The sequence below is a fragment of the Bombus vosnesenskii genome, unplaced genomic scaffold (genome assembly GCF_011952255.1).
Source record: "Bombus vosnesenskii isolate JDL3184/JDL3185 unplaced genomic scaffold, Bvos_JDL3184-5_v1.1 scf7180000014579, whole genome shotgun sequence".
Taxonomy (NCBI): Eukaryota; Metazoa; Arthropoda; class Insecta; order Hymenoptera; family Apidae; genus Bombus; species Bombus vosnesenskii.
The window spans coordinates 207,147-227,540 of NW_022883531.1; the positions used below are offsets into that span (position 1 = coordinate 207,147).

Sequence of the window (20,394 nt, forward strand, 5' to 3'; positions counted from 1 at the left end):
GATCATTATCTTTGTCTAGTATTTATTATAAACAATAAAAATTTGATATTTATAATGTATTTATATTGTATAAAATAATAAAGAATAAAATTTTATAATAGACAGTATAGTATTCTTCGATATAATAAAAAAAAAGTAGGATAAAAAGTCAACAATTTGTAGTTATTTCGCGCGAAATCTAAACAAAATTTTCGATGAAAAACAAAATACAAGCGTATATTTTTTCAAATGAAAGATGCTGTGATAAACAATAATTTTATGGAGCTTTTTAATATGTAGTTATAAAAGATTTCTAGTGTTTTATTTTTTGGATATATGTATCTCATAAATAATTTTTTGAATAATTTTTATAAAACGTTCATTACAAAAATAAAAATTTACAATTTGCAAGAATTATTATAAAATTAAAAATGACAAAACATGAAACATATTAAATGAGACAATGCACTCCTTGAAACTAAATGATTTTTTGAACAACTTTCCAATATTTCAAATAATAGAAAAATATATAATAAAATAGATATCGTTGTTCCTTTTTTAACAAAATTATACATAAATAATTTGATAATTGTGTTATATATTTTTTGTTTTAGTTTGAGTTTTTTGCAATAGTATAATGACATGAAATAAGAAACAATTGGGATTGGATAAAAAGTGACTTAATGATGATTTATGATTGACTATGCATCTAATTTTTGTATACTATGTAGCATTGTGTTATGACGATATATAATGCATAAATAATAAAATGAAAATATAATATTCAGATTGGGGCCTTTTCTTGCCAAAGTAATTTCTAAATGTTCACAAAATTTTGTAAAATTTTATCTCTGTAAAGCGAGTTATTGTAAAGCGATGCGTTATTTCGTGCTGTTACATACAAAATTAATATATTAACTTCAAATATATATGAAATACCTTCTCTCGTAATTTTGTAGGTAAAATCTTGTAATATTATATATATATATATATATATATATATATATATATAATGTATTCAAATCTGGAATAATGTAAGTCATAATAATCTGACAAAATTTATCAGGAACTGTATCGTGAAATACTAGTTAGTTTTAACGGAAAATAATTAAATGCAGGTAACAGATCGACCATAAATATTGAAAATGTTACCTAATTTGTAATGCAAATATTAATTTTATCAGTATATAATAGCTTTGATCATTAATACTAGCATAGTACATATTTTTCCAGTAAACTTTGTACATTTAAATTCAAAAAGATTACAGCTTCACTATGTTTATAAAAAATATGACATTTCAAAATAAATTTTCTATTAATCACAATCTGATTTTGACGAAAGTATGTTAAATTTAAGGGATAGTGATGGATATTGTTTCCATTAAAATTGCATCTTTTTGAATAGGTATTGTATTTCAAGTATAGCTTTTCCACAGCCTTCATATTATTCTTGTGTAATTAATTTCATACATGAAACTTTATGTTAATATTAACAATAAACATCACAATGTTTTCTTAAAGATACTTCTTGTCATAATATTATTTTGAACAAATGTAACATTCATGTTATGATCAAAACTAAATTATGTATAAGACACATTGTCGCTCTTTACGAAACTTTTAGAAATGAAATATCTCAGGGTTTTGTATTTTCTATCTTTAAATAATTATCATAATTACTATGAAATAAACAATTTTTTGTATAAAGAAATTTTACATATTGGATTCACCAAAGTATTTTAAGACCCCAATCTAAATAAAAAATATATATACTTATATTTTTACATTCCAAAGTGGAATCCAAGAAACAGCAATATATAATTAATACTACCTATATATGTACGTATTTAGATAGCTGCAATATAATGAAGTATGTGCTTATAAAGAGATTATCTTAATAACTGTCACAGCTACACTATTTTTCTCTATTGTGCTCTATGTTTTTCATTAAATTTTATGAATTGAGAACATGCTGCATACTACAAAAGTAATGTTTGCACTGGAGTCCCATATATACATACCACAAAGTTATAGAAAATTTTTCATGCCACCATTCTAGCTTAAAAATCACAATTCTTTGTACCCGATTTGACTACATGCAGTTCATAATTTTGCATAATATGTTTTACTTTTAATGTAAAAATTTGTATAATATTAGAATAATGTACAAGTACTACTAAATACACTATCTGTTACTTATGTAATGCAAAAGTCAAGTAACTTGACATATTTTATCTGTAATATTTAATTCTTTTCTTTTTTCTTTTTTTAAGCACATATTCACAATTTAATTCTCATGCAAAATCTATGTTGTATAAAATTTAAAATATATGTATTGAAATCAATATCAAGGATTACATATTTGTAAGCTTGGCTTTGAATTTTTCAATGTGGTCAAAATATCGAATTACTGTCGCAATATTTACTGAAATATATATGTATATATATTTATATATATATTACTATTTCGTGAAAAATTTGAGAAGATATTTTTATTCTATTATTCAATATATCAATAAGTAAACATATTTCTCTTAGTGCTACTACTACCATAGGAATAAAAATAATGTCGTTGATAGCATTTATAAAATCTCGAAAATGACAATTATATTTTAACTCATATAATATTGTTCAGAGCACACTTATAACTTATAATTGAAAATGTGATGTAGCTTAAACAAAAGTTGAAACATATGATCCGAGATCATTAGTCAAAACACAATAATTTCTTCACAGCAGCTAAGATTACCTCAGAGTCACTATATTGCTTTTTTATGAATCAATATTTACATCTCGGTATAATGAAACTTTATATTTTAAATGCAAATGGTATTTTATATCAATGACTGTGCAGAGGTTATTATCTTTCCATTTACTTTTCATTATATAATATAAATTTCATAAAATTAATGTCCATGGAAACTACTATGTCTTCGATTAACGGCTGTACATTTATAATACTAAACATGGGTATAGTAATTCACATTAGCTAGATTTAAAAGGTAATGAAATATGATAGTTATAATTCTTCCACATATCAAGACTTGAATGTCCACATTCACACCAGATAAGTACTCCAATCAAACGGCATTTTACAATCTCCTTACTATAAATTAATTACATTAAAAAAAAAAAAAGAAATTATTAATTTACTATAATACAGCTACCATCTTATTAAGTGTATCCAGCCTAAAAACGTTTTCATTTCCTTTATGTATCGTAAGTCTTTTTTTCATAGTAGTAGGAAAGTGGTCAACTTCTATCATGTCATAGAGCGTAGAAGAATTCCAAATATGGCCAAAGCAAACAATTGTTTACATCCATGGGATGTATTTATGTGATTTTTAATTATACTGTTCGTTACTAAACGCAGTGCGTCAAGCGCATATAAATTAATTCGTAGTTTTATCTGTCACCCCATATATATCCTATTATTGAGAGAATTTCTTTTGCTTTTCACAGCAAATAATAAACCAAAATCAATGACCGTGTTTTGCTGAGATTTTCTTTTTTTTTCTAGGCGCTGTTCACACTGGACACTGATTCTTCATTTCCTGCGTACACTACCGTGAACACATTGAACTCACTCACTAATCACTTGTCTGAAACAAACATACGAATATAACATATCTCTAGAAAGTATAGTAACAAGCAACAAATATTTTATAATTACGAAAAAGAAAGGAACGCAAATTTATAAGCATATATGAGTTTATCTTCTATCTTAAACAGTATATTAAACTTACAATTATATCACAATGAAGGAATATTCATAGGGATGCGTCACTCAAATGCTATAAAAATAATTCATAACGTTAGAAAATATCAAGTACATGGAACAAAGATCTTTCTCATCGTACTTACGAGATGGAGATCTAGTATCAGATTGATTCACACCTGATGCATTTATTGCTGCAGGCCCACAGGATGATACAGATCCATTTGATGGATTAAAATTGAGAAAATCCCATATTAATATTGTATCATCGTGTGACGACGATACTATCTGGAACTCATCGAACTGAAGACGAAATACACGACCTGTGTGTTCCTATATTGCAGATATAACTTATTACTATTAAAGCCTTTTTATAGAACAGAATAAAATAAAGTATGTAAAATATCTCACCACTAATGTACGTATACAAAGCGAGTTAGTTAGAGCACGTGGATCTAGTGCAGCCACCAAATCCCATACTTTAATTTTTCTATAACATAAAGCAATAAACATGTTGTAAACATGTAAACAAACAATACTGTAAAAGACAATATAACATACAATTTAAAAAATTTTTTACTCACCCATCATAAGCTCCACTAACTATATGCTTGCTATCAAATCTAATACATCTGACCAATTCATCATGTCCTTCTAGGACGCGTAAGCACGCACCACATTCAATATCCCATAATCTGATTGTATTATCACTGCTACCACTAACTACTAAGCAGTCCTTATATTGCAAACACGCTATACCCCGTTTATGTCCATTTAATGTTCGCACAAATTCGCAAGTAGATGTTTTCCATACTTTAATAGTCCTATCACCACTAGCAGAAACAATATATTTTTCATCAAAATCAACAACATTTACTGCTGCCCTATGCCCCACTAATACCCTTCTTAATGCAATTTCCGTTTGTGATGTCATATCCCATACAGCAATTGAACGATCCTAAATACAATTAACAAATAGTTATTTTTTACAATTTATGAGATGTAAAAATATATTAATTTAATATAGAAATATGATGTATTAAAATATAAGCTAAATATATAAAAAGTTTATTGACCTTTGAACAAGTGACCATCATGCCATTATTAAATCTGAGATGTAGAACTGCCTCACAATGGTGTATCAATGTATTAACCATTTCTCCAGTATTAGCATCCCAAACTCTTACAGTGCTATCAGAGGAACCAGATATTATTGCTTTGTCATCATACTGTAAACATAAAACAGAACCAGTGTGTCCTGTTAAGACTTTAATGCACTGTAGTGTACTTCTGTCCCAGATTTTAATTGTATTGTCTCTAAGACCAGAGACAATTTTTTGGTCATCATATTGTAAACAGTAAACACCTTTTGAATTTTCACTTCTACAATTTATTCGTTGAAGATTAAATCTTCCCATTCTCCAATTGTTATCTATACTATCAATATCTTTAACTATTTTGGGATAAAGAGATCTATAGAAATTGTGATTTGGGTGGCTTTCCCCCGGCCTTGGCTTGAACAAATACTGAATCCTAAAAACATTAATAAATAAACAGATACCACAGAATGAGATTTCATAGAATGTATTAACTAACCATCCTCTCCTTTCTGCAAGACCTCTCCATATTGAATCAGTCCGAACTTTACATTCAATTAATTTCTTCCAAAGCATTCCTTCACTAATTACTCTGAGCCATTCTTTACATACTAATTCAGCAGCAATTAATGAATCAGCATCTAGATAGGAAAGAATACTTTCTGCCACATGGTCCAATCCTTTTTCTGATAACCGAAATATAAGTTATAAAAGATCTAATTTATATATATATATATATATTCCAACATTTAAATAAAAATATCTCGACAGAAATACTCACTTGGTAGTAGAGAAATAAAATCTCTCTGCAACATTGGTTTCAGATATGCATTGATGTGACCATGCTGATAGTGGCACATTCTTGTCAACAATTGTTCAACAAAGTTAACTTGTTCGGGTTCACTCCACTTCTCAAAGAGTTTCATACAAGTTTCCTTTTCTTGCCTATATTGCGCAGATACCCCAGATGGCAGTTCTTTCTTGCGAGTAGGATCATAAAGTATTGTTATTGGATACTGTAAAAACATTATAAAAATTGTACACATTATAAAGATTTTCCTAATTGAAAAAGTATACTTTTAAAACATTATTTTATTTAAATTTAATTCAGATTTGATAAGAATGCAAAGATATACCTTGATCAATTATACTGTAAATATTATATACTTTAAGGGATGCATATAAAGATACTCAGATATATTTTTTATTGTATATTTAAAAACTGTTTAATACATTATACAATTAAATCATAATAGTTATAAGTATTATATAAAACAGCAGCAAAACTATTAGGTGACACATGTATTTTAAGATAGAGTGTGGTATCAGGTTCTTGACCTCAGATAGACTATACTATACAAAACAATATTAAACGCTCACAGAAATTGACGTTCGAACATGCAATTTGTCCTTTTTGAATTATGGTACTGTCTATAAATATAATTTATTGATGATCATGCTTTAAAATAAAATCGCAAATAAAATATTTAAAAATTATTAACTAAATACACAATCATTTGTAGCAAAATACAAAACAGTAATACTGTTATTTTTTTTTATTTAAAAAATTAATTGCAATATTTGAAATTTGTAATAAAATTTATAATTAAAAGAAACGAGGAGAAAAGAAAATAGCTTGCTACTTAATTCGTATTAGCGAACGATTTGTATAAAGAAAATTGCATCAACGGACCGTGACCTGCACTAATCCAATATTTCGTGTGCGGCCTACTTGTTAGCGCTTGCCATTTACTTCTGGAAGCGAAAACTCATAATAGACGCATATCTTATTAAATATTTCGTAATAGAAGTTAAACATTTATACTTCAAAATTCAAACGATTGAAACACGTTTGCAACATCGTAATGGCAATAGTAAAGTTTAAGCACATAAAATATTGTGCCAAAACGATTTATCAAAATTAAAGCTCCTGATGAAGTTACAGAGATGAATAGGCAAATCCTGTCATGCAAAATAGTTTCACAAAGCAAAAGAAATAAGATAATCAAGGCAATCTTTTGTCTCCCACAAGAAAATATAATTCAAACCAATATGAATCAATAGCTGACTGAAAAAATTAAAAAATTTATCTTTATTATTTTTTATTTTAAATGTTCTTGTTTCCCCCGAAGTGATGGGTAGCCATCGACGTTCTAGCAGAAGAAGAGGTCTCGAATATGACAAATAACCACCATTTTGCAACAGATTTCTTAAAAAAAAATTACAAACTAAAATTAAAGACTGAATTTGTATCATCCACAAAAATCTGAATTTTTCACTTTTTAATTACTTATAAAAAGAATTTGCAATTTTAAGTTATTTTTAGATGCCTCAAGATGATATATTCCCGTAATATCATTCACCAGAAACTCAAGTTTGATTTTTCGCATTTCTTCAATGATAAAAATAAAACATCCATCAATGTGTCTTTTTATGAAGATTAACACACGAAACTCTATAAAATGTATGATTATATATATATATATCAACTAGATATGTATATGATATATATATCATATCATATACATATATATACATGTGTGTATTGTGCATAGTATGATTCTTCGATTTGAGATCTCATGATCACTCGACTGTAAAAGGTAGCATAGCAACATTGAAGAGTCCTGGCGACCGAGGAGTACACCTCGATCATCTGAAAATGTTTCTCAGTACGGTGTTCCAGTATAACGGGATCGCGAACTCGTGTCGAATCTATGCTCTTTGTATCTCTTTGTCTTCGTACCCCTTACGTGTTCTCTCCATTTTAGCAAGTAGTCACGCAAAACGCGAAAACTTCCAAGTAAATGTATAATACAAATATTATAATAAATTTAAAATTTTCATAAAGAAATTAATACTAATATCACCTACATGTACTGGAATGCTGATAAAGCATTCTTTATTGGTTTTTACAGATTAATACGGTCGTATGTAGGATAAAAAAATAATATTCTGATATCGATAACAGCAAATCATATTGGTCGGTAGTTCTTCGAAATACTATCTAACTTATTATCACTGGCATTCGCATATGCGCCAGATTATAAATAAAAGACAATCAAGAACGAATTGTGGGAAAAGATGTTCGTATACCTTGTGGTTTTTAGTGCTTTGTTTTTTATCGTTTATCAATAATAAATATCATAGGCATGTTGAAATCGATGCATGATACAGATTTACGTGTATGCACATATGATTAGAAAAATATTCTTAAACGTGAAAGTGAGACGCATCTATCAATAGAAACATAAAGTTTATTAGTGGAAAAAACCCATGAAAAATAATGTACATTTCGAAGCATGTAACAATGAACCACGGGAACGTTTCGAAATGTCCTGTCGTCCTTGATTATGAATACTTACGGCATTAAATTTCAGAACACTTTTTTGTCTCCATAAATATAAAACAAAGGAAAGTTCTAAGAACAATAAGTTTCTAGAATAAAATGTATAAAAATTCACGTCTCTTTGAGTTTATAAAATTTTATAAAGATCGCAAATTGATAATCGCGATGCATCACTTTCTCGTTATTCTTAAGTAGTTATTACCTTTTATTTTTTTATACACATTTGGATATAAATAAAACGATAAAGAAAATTAAAAATGCGCATGGTAATGTAGTAACGACTGAAACCGGAATGATGAGTCACTAGCACTAAATAGAAGAGCAATACTTTTTTTCGGCAAGTCACGTACTTATAACTTGACAACACAATATAAAGTTCATTTACATTGGCCAACGGCAGACATACTTTAATAAGATATTGATAGATATAACTCTAATTATAATACAAATATAGTCACATATGTTTTTTTCTATCAATATAAACTCTATTAAAGATTATGTAAATGTGAAATATGTAGGAAAAAATTATATATTTTTGTATATATATACATTTGTATACAGCCTTATATTTGTATCTATATACAGAATAAAAGATATATTGATAAAAACGATACTACATAAATTCACAAGATCTGACGCAAGGATTGTAATCGATTCCTCTTTCTCTCTGGCGGTCTCCTCGAAATACACGTGTATAGTTTAAGTTAAACACAATACACGGATAGATCGTTAAATCTTTGTATTGTCTACAGACTAATCATTCTATATTTTATCTTGAAGATAATTAATCATTATTGTAACAAATAACGCGTATCAAACAGAATTTCTATATGATCCCTATACAAATTCTAAAGCAACAAATTTTTTTTAAATTACTCCAGCAGTTGAAAATAAAAAAGTGCAAATTATTCATTCCTGGACAGTTTTGGCTCATATCCAATTGTACGTATAAATCAATATCACTGTAACATTAAACGACAAAAATGGACAATAAAGATTAATCATTAATTTTTATAACGATTGTAAACTCGTATAAAGAAATAAATTTAAGGGAATTAAACTATAGATTCTACTCAATTATTTACAATACTGTTACGATAAGTGTAATGCAACTTAGCACAAAATTTAAAAAGGGGAGCTAAAAAAAGTAAAGATTGTAAAAGAGGAGAAACAAAAGAGAAAAGGTAAAAAGGGAGTTAAAACATTGATCATGTAGTAAATTGTTTCCACTCTGCAAAGCTTGGATTATGTTTAAACGATCTATCCTTTGTTCTGACAACGAAGACAATCGTGTCCGGTCAAGTTTATGCTAGTTCAATAGTAACTAACTAATAATTTTTCGATCAAATATATGTAGCAACTGTACAATAACGTAACAAATTAAAAAATAAATTAGTAAATAACAAGTTAATATTACGATTTTCTAGCAATCTGAAAATAAAATCATTACATTTTATACTGTAAATATTCTTACTTTATGTTAAAAATTGACAAAAATAAAAAATTTAAGAAAAGGTATGTTCAAAAAAAAGTAGTAATATGAATCGAATATACGAATAAATATTGAAATATTTATAGTAAAAATTTAATAATAATTATGCGATGGCATAGTAAGTATAATTTATACTTTGTTATGATTCTTGTAAGAATATATAAATATTTCGAGTCATATTGTTTAAGATATACCTGTGATTCTAATCAAATCTAAATATTTGTAATATTCTGCATATAACATAATATATACTAGTATTGATTTGATCAAATAAAAGAAATTAAAAGTGATGCAATCTTAATTTCCGTCAAGATAATAAGGTAACTGTCATTAGATGTACATAAATATCTTGATATAAAAGAGTTTAGAGAAATGACCACGATCATATATGACAGCACACAATTGTATTCTATAACCTCTCGTATACATAAGATATTTCTACAATTAATAATTTTCTTTGGGAAGTGCATATTAACAGATATAAGCTTTGCAGAAAATAACGGTCGATCATAAAATATTAGTGAATTTCTCCATCATAAGGAAACATAAGATGGCGGTAGGTTTCAGGTCAAAAATACTACTATGTGTTGCGTACCTGAAGATTCGTGTTTGTGTCTTCGATAATCTCATCCGTTTCCATGTTCATCATTTTCACACACAACTGGCACAATATAATTGATTCAGATGATACAACCGGATCAATTTGGCTGGAAAAAGTTCTTGTAAAAAGGATAAAACACCTTTTGAACACTAGCGTTTGACTATTCAACACGACTGACGACGCTCATGAGTCTTCGCCATGTACAGGAAGTTGAAACAACATTTCACCAACACAACAGCTCGTAAATAACTATGTCACTTCACAAATCCAAGAAACCTGATATAACGATTAATTTATATGGAAAATGTGTATTAAAATCCTATGCGTGAACAATATGAGAAATTTAATGTTAATCTTCTTCAGAAACGTACGAAATATCCAAATGAATTCCAAAATTCATCAAGATATATGCACGGCCAACCATCAAGATAAGAAGCTCGCGAGAAGCACTAACACCATTTTACACCACCGACTTCATCACTGCTTCTGTTTAACTTAAAATCAACTTGATGGCGCACCATACGCAAAATTTCCAAAATGGCGTATATGAACAATATATCCATCCCTGTTGTACCCGCGCATATTTCAAAAACAATATTTCGAACTGTTTTAAATAAACCTCATTTCCATTAGAACAAGTCCTTTTTTATTGATTAAATTGAAATTTTTAAATAATACAAGGTGTATATTTACAATATAAATGTATATATTTATATTACTTATCGTATTTATAAATAACTCATAAAAGAGAAAAATCAACAAGTAAAAAATTAAATCATGGAATTATTATGTGATTTAAATTATTGTAATAATGTTAATACTTTGGATTCTCTTATGTATTAAATCCATTTGATTTGTTCATTTTTGTTTCTTACATTTTCCAACTGAATTTGATGAGTAAGGGCAGCATATGGTTTATGGCATACCTGTGAATCTAATGGTGGATAATAGTGTCTATAACACATATATGCCAAAATGTATCCTATTATTGAGCCTGCAACCACGTCTAATATTTTTGAAATTAAAATATTTATTTATTGATGCAATAAATAAATATGCTTACCTTGCCAGTGATGATGATAATCACAAGTTCTACTCAATGCAATTAAGAGAGCAATACAAATTGGTAATACAAATGCACATAATTTCCATGATTGTCCTTTACCCATTAAACTAAATGTATGTAATTTACCAGCTATATACAGCGCAATGAAACCAAAACTTGCAAATGCAACTGAAAGATAAATAGATTTTTCAATAAAATTTAAGGTTTTCTATATAATTTATATAACTTGATAGTTTATACTTTATCTTTTAACATACATGAGGAATGACCACTTGGAAATGATTTCTTTCCATCTTTTATAAGAACTGGATTTCCATTACATTTAAAATCTGGATTTGTTTGTCCATCAGGAAAGCATCTCCAAAAGAAATCTGGTCTGGGGCGACCTAGCAAAAGGTATTATCTATAAGAATAATGATACTTCCAAAACAGAATCAACATTTCACAATTCTTACCAACAACAAGTTTTATAATATCTGTAATGACACCATTAAATCCTAATGCTAAAGTTACAGATAATACTGCTTGATAAATGTCAGTTTTATCCTTGTAAACCAAAAAGACAAATAAGATTACTATAGCAGGCATTATAAAAACCAGAGGCTAAAAATAAATATATAAATTAATTTATATAAAATATAACTGTAATTTCAAAATATGTATAATAATGTTGTTTCATATGGAATATATTACCCATAATATGGTGGTTGGAACATATGATTCAGTCCTTGGATTTTTATACAACCATAATTCATCTTCATGAATTTTCCTAGTAAATGGTTCTGCATTTTCTAATTCACTGTTCATATAAAAAAGTAGTACATTTATATGTATATCCGCTATATTGCTATGGTAGACTAAATTTAACTTACATAAATAATCCCACTAAGACAATTCGCAATAATATGTCAAACCAATATTCTGTTAAGAAATCTTTACCACGTGTTATGGCCATTATGAATTCAAAGTGAATGCAGTATAAATATTGTACAAATATATACAAACAAATAGTACATTACACAAATTCAGATGACTCATTATACAAGTATGCAAATGTGTATGTATACAGTTGTATATTTGAATAGAATAAATTATTAATTGTTATTATATACCCATTGGTTTTAAAATTATCTAAAAAAGTGTATGTTTTTAATTATTACAGAAATTCCACTGGAAATATATGAGCAATTCAGTTTCATCGCCAACCTCCTTCAACATTGGATTGAAGCTGAGACACTTCTTTCTAAAAAGTAAATATTAATCGATCGTTTACAGATAATTTAAAACATTAATTAATTTTTTTAAATTATATGTTAACGCTGTATAACATTTCAATCCCAATATATAAAACATTAAACTTTAACTACACTATTTCGATTTGAATACTAACATTCAATTTGATATCACTGTAGTACTGTGTAGTACATGTACTATGTATATTATGGTATATTCATTTATTTTGTAATGATAGTAACGTAGCTATAAATTGAAAGTTTCTTGAAAATTGGACTTTATTGTAAAATATATTATACTATACATTGAATGCTTGAATTTTTCAAAATATTTTCCATGTAAACTATGTTATTTTCCTATAGGCTGTTTGTAAAATTATTTTTGTAATTATCGAAGAAATTTTAAGAAAACGTAAAAATTTAGCTTAACCTTACAATTGTAGATTGATTGGTTAGCGCATCATAGATGTTACTGGACATTCATTGTTTTGAATATTATGTATTACATAAACTGGAATTCTATGTATTTACCTATCTACATTTAATCTTAAAATTTTATTTCTTTTATTTCTTGCATTTTGTTACATTACATATCATGGAAATCAATACATAATAACATATTGTATCGATAAAATAATTATTCTAAAATTGATGTAATATACATCTGTATGTATCTATCTATATATTTACAATGTCCTTGCTCCACATGTGTTCTTCCATTAGCTTGCATTAAATCGCAATACATCGCTTTTTGTTGTTTGGAGTAGAGCTGTATGTCATTGCAAGATAATTACTATTGTGATATTACAACCTGGAATAGTTTAAAGGCTAGTTTCATCATAGAAATAATTTATGTAATAGGAACAATTATTTATACATATATGTATAAATTTTACATTCAGAAGTTTAATTTTTATATATATCATTTAGCAATTTTTTCATATTGTTATAAATTAGCTCTTTGCGTTCGAGGACTTTTTTAATCGGGCGAAGTAGCAACTCCAGATTATTTAGCGTATATGTGATGCGCGTCTTACAGGTAGCGTAAAATGATTTTATATACAAATTAACATACAAAAACATTATATTCTAATAATTAATCTATACTTACATCTTTTAAAATATGATTTTGTAATATTAATTTCCGTATTTTTTTGTTTAATAATTTATAAAGCATTTACCAAGATGCATTCTTAAATACAATTCTTTTTTTATTTAGTTGTTTACATTCACAATTTGTCCAATTTGGACATAGAGTAGAATTTTTTGGCTGTTTGATTATCATGTGGGTGGCTACCCCCAGCGGGGTACCATCTTCGTGTTTGTTAGGTTATATCCTTTATGAGATCTTTTGGGTGTTTCCTTTTTAGTCTTCTTTCTATGCTTGATGTGTTGATCGTTTCCGCTGCCAGTCGGTTCGGGTGCGTTGCTATTCTTTCCCTGTACCTTCTTGCACATCTGCTAATCTCCTCTTTGACCGTTGGTATTCCTAGGTCTTTCTGAATGTCCTCGTTTTTAACATACCATAGGGCGTTTACTATTGTTCTGAGAATTTTAGCTTGCATTGTCTCCATTTTGCTTATATGGCTCTTGAATACAATTGATCTTATTATTCAACAGTTCAAAATCAAGTTCATCTTCATTTGAGCTAATTTCACTTACAAAAGCCATTTTTTTGGGGCTTCTAAACTATAATACTTTTGCCATGATTGTCAAATCCAAACTAACATCAGAGACGTCAGAACCATAGTTACAGAGGGATTTGGGATTAAATATTTTATTTCCATTTTAAAGTGTAACACTTTACACCTTCTAACAAAGACCATAAAGAACTAAGGAACCTATTTACAAACCAATACTGCTGCTTCATCAATTGGAGATGTTAAAATCTAGCATAAGTGGGGACTGTTGTCTCTCACTTGCCAATGGAGTTGCCACACAAAACACCGTGGCGACTGAGAATAGCCTCTCGAGCGCAAAGGGTTAGAAATAGTTTTGTGAAATGTTAAGTAGTTTCGACTCTTATAAATAATTCATATTTGTTAATTATATAATAATCTTATTAATTTCTGTGATACAGATTCAAGATATGTGAGGAAAACTGTAAATGATTACAGTGTTATTTGTTGAAAGAATTATTTATAATTATAAATATATTGAGTATAAGTAATGTTAACTACAACATTAACAATGCCATCCACATCGATAAACTCTTCTAGAATTCCAAGTCCCATCAGTGATACATTTGATGATAATCCTAGTAGATTAACTACATATTTACATCAACTTGCTGGGTGCTATGAAACTGAAATTAATGTGCTTGCAAAAGATCATTGTTATGCACGTCCATGGAATTGGAAACCAGAGAATGTTTATGTAAAGCCAATAAAAAAGTTGTTTTTCTCAAAGAAAAATTTATTAACGTAAGTAATAAAAATAAATTATATATGTAAATAAATGTAAATTATAAATGTAATTATTAAACATAAAACAATTACAATTACATTGCAACTTTTCATATATTAGGGAAAAAGTCACTCAGGATGAAGAAATTAATATAGAAGAAATTAATAATGAGCCATTAGTACCACCAATAGATTTTACTAGAGTTCGACATCAAATGGATGAATTACAAAGGTTAGCAAATTTTGCTAGACCTGATGAAAATGAAGATTGGGAAGAAAAGCTTGATAAAATTTTATGGACACCAGTTCAAAATCGAATATTCACCAAAGTTCTTAAAATATTAAATTCAGAGAGACTTACAAGATTAGCTAAAGTAAGCAGTTCAATAGAACCAATTTATCGAAGAACATCAGTTGACACAGCAGCAAGGAGGTTTCGAGAAACATTAGCTTCAGTTGGGTGGGATTGGAGACTTGCACAATGGTTACATAATTTATTGTTTGACCATCTTCCTCAAGAGTATCTTGGGATTTATCTTGATATATTACAATCTTTAAGACTGAAAATTCCTCAACTTATTGATAAAATGATTGCTATACAACCAAATATTAATGCAAAAACAGGTTCTATAACATGGGAAACACTTGGATCACTCCTTAAACGTACATGGGATCCAATTACTCCTAGTTTAAATAGTAATAGACTTGTAAGCATATTTTATTGCATATTTTATTATAATATATTTTACATATATATATTTATTTATAGATAATTATTGTTATTACAGAAAAAATTACCAGGAAATCCAATCTTAATAATAGTTCCTTCTGGAGTGGGATCTAGTATGTCTACAAGGCAACATAAATGGATTTCACAATTAGGAGCTTTAGGAATGGTTGTTACAGTTCACACACACTTAGGTTTAGCAGCTAATAGAATGACCATGATGGTATGCATTGATCAATTACTTCAAGCCACTAGAACTAAGATACAAGATATTAGAAGTGATTGTCCTGGTAGACCAATTATTCTTGTTGGATTTAATACTGGTGCTGCTCTTGCATGTCAGGTATAGCATTTATATGTACATATATACACATAATGTGTAACGCATCAGTATAATTTGAAGTAGTTAGAAAACTTTAATGTGATTTGAGATATTCACACATTATCTTTTGATATTTATAGGTAGCACAAATGGAGCATGTAACTGCAGTTATTTGTCTTGGGTTTTCATTTCTTACAGTTGAAGGAAAAAGGGGTACACCTGATGATACATTAATGGATATTCGATGCCCAGTTATGTTTGTTATTGGACAAAATGCTACACTTGTAAGACCTGATGATATAGAGGATCTCAGAGAAAGGATGATGGTTGAAACAAGTTTGGTAGTGGTTGGAACTGCTGATGACCATTTAAGAATTTCTACTGCTAAAAAGATATCAGAGGGTATTACACAAAACATGGTAGATAGATGTATCTTGGATGAAATTGGAGATTTTGTGGGAACTATTCTTTTGCAACCACATCCACTACCATTGAGATCAACATCATTGTCAAATTATGAAAATAAAAATAACAGAAAAGAATCACGGAAGCGAAGAAATTCAACAAGTAGTTCTGTTGAAAGTGAACCAAATTCTCCTACAATAAAAAAGTCTCGACCAAATACACCAATCTCTTCAGTAATATCTATTGGACAAAATACACAATCAGCTACGATTTCCCGAGTAGGAACATTTAGTACTCAACAGAATATAATTGCAGTGAGTGGAATACATACAAATCATGTGCAGAGTGTGAAACGGAAACCTCGAGTTGTTAGTAACCAGAAAAGTCATTTTGTGGAACACTTGATAACATCTAGACTTTCCGGACAAGTAAGTTACAACCTTAATTTTTATTAAAGAGGAAGCATCTAATAATATATGCATTTTTTAGCCAAACTCGGGTTCAGATAATGGTGGTATAACATTAAACATTGGCTCATTGGCAAGTTTAGCACCAATTGGACCAATACGTTTAGCTCCAGCATCATCAGGTCAAAGTGTATCTACAACAATAAAAAATATTCCTAAATCTTCGATTGCGTCAACTAAAGTGCCTAAAATTGTATCAACGAATGTACAGTTACAGAACATGCCAAAAATGAAAGCCATTGTATCATCAGGTAAAGGCTTTTCTAAAGTAATATCAAACAATTATAGGCATCTCAATATTCCTGACAAGAATGGAGATACAAAACTTGTTAACGTTTTAACATCATCAGGAAATCAGATTAGAGTGAATACTTCAACTGCAGCAGGTACATTTTACATGAAAAATTACTTTTTATTTCTTTTTATTCTCACATATTTTGTATAATATACATTTTCCCTTGTTTTATAGCAATGCACAATAAACCTACGATTGGTACACCAAATGGAACTTTATCAAATATTTTACAAAATGGTAAAACTTCTCTTACACTCACTACTAGCTCATCGTCTGCGCGTATATCGGCAGCTTCCAGCATTTTACTAACACCAAATAATTCTGTGGCAACTAATACAGCATCAACCACATCGATAATACCAAAAGGTAGAATATTATTATCTAATCAGCTATTAAATAATTTACCTACACCATAATCATTTTCTACTTCTTGATCGAATGTATATGATTTTTACGAATGAAAGGTACATCATCAATAAAAAGGAAATTATTAAGTTGATCCAAATTATTATTATTTCGGGAAGTTATTCTGAATAGTAGAAATCTCGTATTTTGTAAAATAACTTTTTAAACTTAGAACAAGCCTTAATTCTACTTTCCAAATTTTGTAACACAATTTGTATATAATATATTTGTATATAAATATGTATATAAAAATTATACAGCTGTTGAAATTGAAATATATTTAATATATTCATACATAAAAATGTGAAAAGTGGAAACAATATTGGATTGTTAAAATCTCAAGATAAACACGATCGAAAAAGATTAGGATATTACACATAAATACAATAACAAAGCATAACATGCTAAGTAACAAAATAAATTTCTTAGTATTTAGCATATTTTTTGATTTCAAAATATACATGCATCTTGGTATGGAACCATGTGGATCATATTCATACATGCAAAAACAAAATGTATTGTGCATGAATATCATTAATATGATAAAATAAGTTTCTTATAGAAAATATATCCACTAAGTAAAAAATTCATTTTATTTATATTTTTGAGATTGTGTAGATCAATAATAATGGATTTTAAACTTAATTTTAATTATGTTTTTTATTGTAGAATAATTAAAATAGTCTAATAAACTTAATAAATTTTATGTTTTCTAGCCATAAAACTTTTTTCTTATTTCTAGCTTGTTTGTATTCTCTTTTGCAATTGTATATATATAAAATATTCTTTATATATTATTTTTGTTATATATAAAAGTCATTAGACTAAGTCACCAGTAAATGTATGTATTTGTTTAGCATGTGATGTAACATGTGTCCAAATGTAGCATGTATTTATATTATTTTACAATTAATATAAGTTTATATTTAGAAGCATCTAAAATAATATGTTGTAAATATATCACTACTATCTTTTATTTTGTGTTAAATAAATATTTTTCCATGTGATTTGAATTTATTTGTTTCCTTGCCCCAATCCTGTTTGATATTAACTGTGTCCAAGCAATTTGGAATTAAATTAAAGATATTATAACTTTTGTTTCTTACATTTATCATCTAATGTTTTTTTATCACATCTTTTACGTTGTCAAACAAAATATTATTTAAATATTATTAATATAGTCTGAAAATCTTTTTGGTTTAAAGTACATAAATTATTATAATTTTTATTATGTAATTACTTAATAAATTACCTATGTTATTTTTAACAACATAGATAAAGTGAAATTTAAAAACCAAATTTTTTTATCACATATAATAGATTTATGCATGGTTTTTGTTATAATTATAACCAGTTTTAAAGATATATTTACATAACTCATGTAGAAAAAAAGATGCTTATTTTTACATGATGTTCATGTTCATAACAATGCAATGAATATTATTTGAATTTATTTATATCTCAGAAAATTGTTCAAACATGTATATGTGTTTTATAGTGATGGACGACATGGCAACAACCAGTAGCTCTTCACATTTGATGCTCAGTTCTACTCATTCCTTGGACACATTCAAGATGTCACAAATACCTCGACAAGTAACAACTTGTAATAACAACGATATCTCTCATAATGCAGTATGTGGGAATATAATCATGGTTGAAAGTTCCCTTAGTACTAAACCCAGTTGTTCATCCGTAATAGTACCATTAAACAATCATAATTCAGGAACTATTTTACCACTGTCTAATAAACTAAAAGTTACTCAAAAATCGACCAAATCTATGCCAAAGATAACAGTCAACGCATCTAATTTACAAAGAATTCATAAGTCGCAAACGGTACAGAAGAATTCTTTTGTAAACGAGATTGACGATGAATTGGGAAATATATTAGATATACCAATAATTTTTGCAAAAGATGATGATAATTTAAACTCTATTGAGAAAAGTTCATCTTTATCTCAGACAATGGCTGTAGATATTCATGAAAAGACTATACCTAAATTGAACAGTAATACCAAAGTTGTTCTCATAAGTAACAAGCAAGATAAGTTACAGCAAAGTAATAAATTTGTAACACCTTGTACTCAAGCTGTTCTATGTCCTAATGTAGCTGTACAAAATTTAAATCATGTGATACTACAGACAAACCCTCAAACTTCCACTTTGTCTAAAACTAAAACTACAATTCCAATACAAACTCGTTCAAATCAACCCACTGTTAAATACACCAAGATAATTCTTGCAAAGAGAAATTCTCAATCAGTACATCAAAATGATAAAAATGAACAAGTCATTGTAACAAAGACAGTTGACAAAATTAATGCATCTAAGTTGCTAAATTTCGATAAAAATGAGCATCGATATGCACAAATCGCGATAAAGCAAACGGCAAATAATGAAGATAATATAGTAGATGAGGCATTAGAAATAGAAGATGCTATAAAAATGAATATTATAGAACGTAAACATGTACCTTTGCAAAGAGTTGACTTATCATTACAGACAAGTGACAAGGCAAAAGAAAGTTTGACTGAAGCTAAATTAAATGTAACAAAAGAAGATAATTCAGAATGTACTGCAATCGATGATGTAATAAATTTACAAATATAAAATGTTTCATCTCAACAGAAGATGTATACCTGTACTAAAAAACAATCTTTCTGGCATTGTAAATGCAAAACAAATGATAAATATTGTAGATACAGATATCCATTTTCTGGTTAAAAATCGTAATTACCCTAACATTTCGTTTTCTAATCATCTCATTTGAGAATAATAGCTGTTTAATAGTTAAGATACTTGGCGTTGCAAATCTAATATGTTATTTAAAATAA

The 20,394-nt window shown here is 28.1% G+C and overlaps 3 protein-coding genes across 6 annotated transcripts; 1 reads left to right on the forward strand and 2 right to left on the reverse strand.

The window, feature by feature from the left end:
- Nucleotides 1-1,371: 1,371 nt before the first annotated feature.
- LOC117240192 (beta-TrCP) lies at nt 1,372-10,722 on the reverse strand. 2 transcript variants are annotated; one of them, XM_033506141.1, is made up of 9 exons: nt 10,228-10,722; nt 5,576-5,810; nt 5,294-5,480; nt 4,774-5,230; nt 4,282-4,655; nt 4,109-4,187; nt 3,877-4,030; nt 3,726-3,773; nt 1,372-3,581 (listed from the first exon to the last, which is right to left on the reverse strand). In XM_033506141.1, exons 1-8 carry the CDS (start codon nt 10,279-10,281, stop codon nt 3,763-3,765), a joined length of 1,551 nt encoding a protein of 516 aa, XP_033362032.1. In that variant the 5' UTR covers nt 10,282-10,722; the 3' UTR covers nt 1,372-3,581; nt 3,726-3,762. The 2 variants fall into 2 exon arrangements, with proteins under 2 accessions (XP_033362032.1, XP_033362031.1); XM_033506140.1 differs by having other exon boundaries at nt 3,844-4,030.
- A 134-nt stretch (nt 10,723-10,856) lies between these two features.
- LOC117240201 (phospholipid phosphatase 5) lies at nt 10,857-13,351 on the reverse strand. Of its 3 annotated transcripts, XM_033506154.1 has the most exons (7): nt 12,690-12,739; nt 12,172-12,542; nt 11,993-12,098; nt 11,755-11,902; nt 11,557-11,685; nt 11,297-11,467; nt 10,857-11,239 (listed from the first exon to the last, which is right to left on the reverse strand). In XM_033506154.1, exons 2-7 carry the CDS (start codon nt 12,252-12,254, stop codon nt 11,073-11,075), a joined length of 804 nt encoding a protein of 267 aa, XP_033362045.1. In that variant the 5' UTR covers nt 12,255-12,542; nt 12,690-12,739; the 3' UTR covers nt 10,857-11,072. The 3 variants fall into 3 exon arrangements, with proteins under 3 accessions (XP_033362045.1, XP_033362046.1, XP_033362047.1); XM_033506155.1 differs by lacking the exons at nt 12,172-12,542; nt 12,690-12,739 and adding an exon at nt 13,206-13,351; XM_033506156.1 differs by having other exon boundaries at nt 10,857-11,227; nt 12,172-12,726.
- Nucleotides 13,352-14,611: 1,260 nt separating this feature from the next.
- LOC117240184 (KAT8 regulatory NSL complex subunit 3) lies at nt 14,612-20,302 on the forward strand. Its single transcript, XM_033506110.1, has 7 exons — nt 14,612-14,954; nt 15,058-15,643; nt 15,725-16,006; nt 16,126-16,818; nt 16,880-17,243; nt 17,327-17,518; nt 19,056-20,302. The coding sequence occupies exons 1-7, from the start codon at nt 14,701-14,703 to the stop codon at nt 20,168-20,170; spliced, it is 3,486 nt and encodes a 1,161-aa protein (XP_033362001.1). The 5' UTR covers nt 14,612-14,700; the 3' UTR covers nt 20,171-20,302.
- Nucleotides 20,303-20,394: the final 92 nt, after the last annotated feature.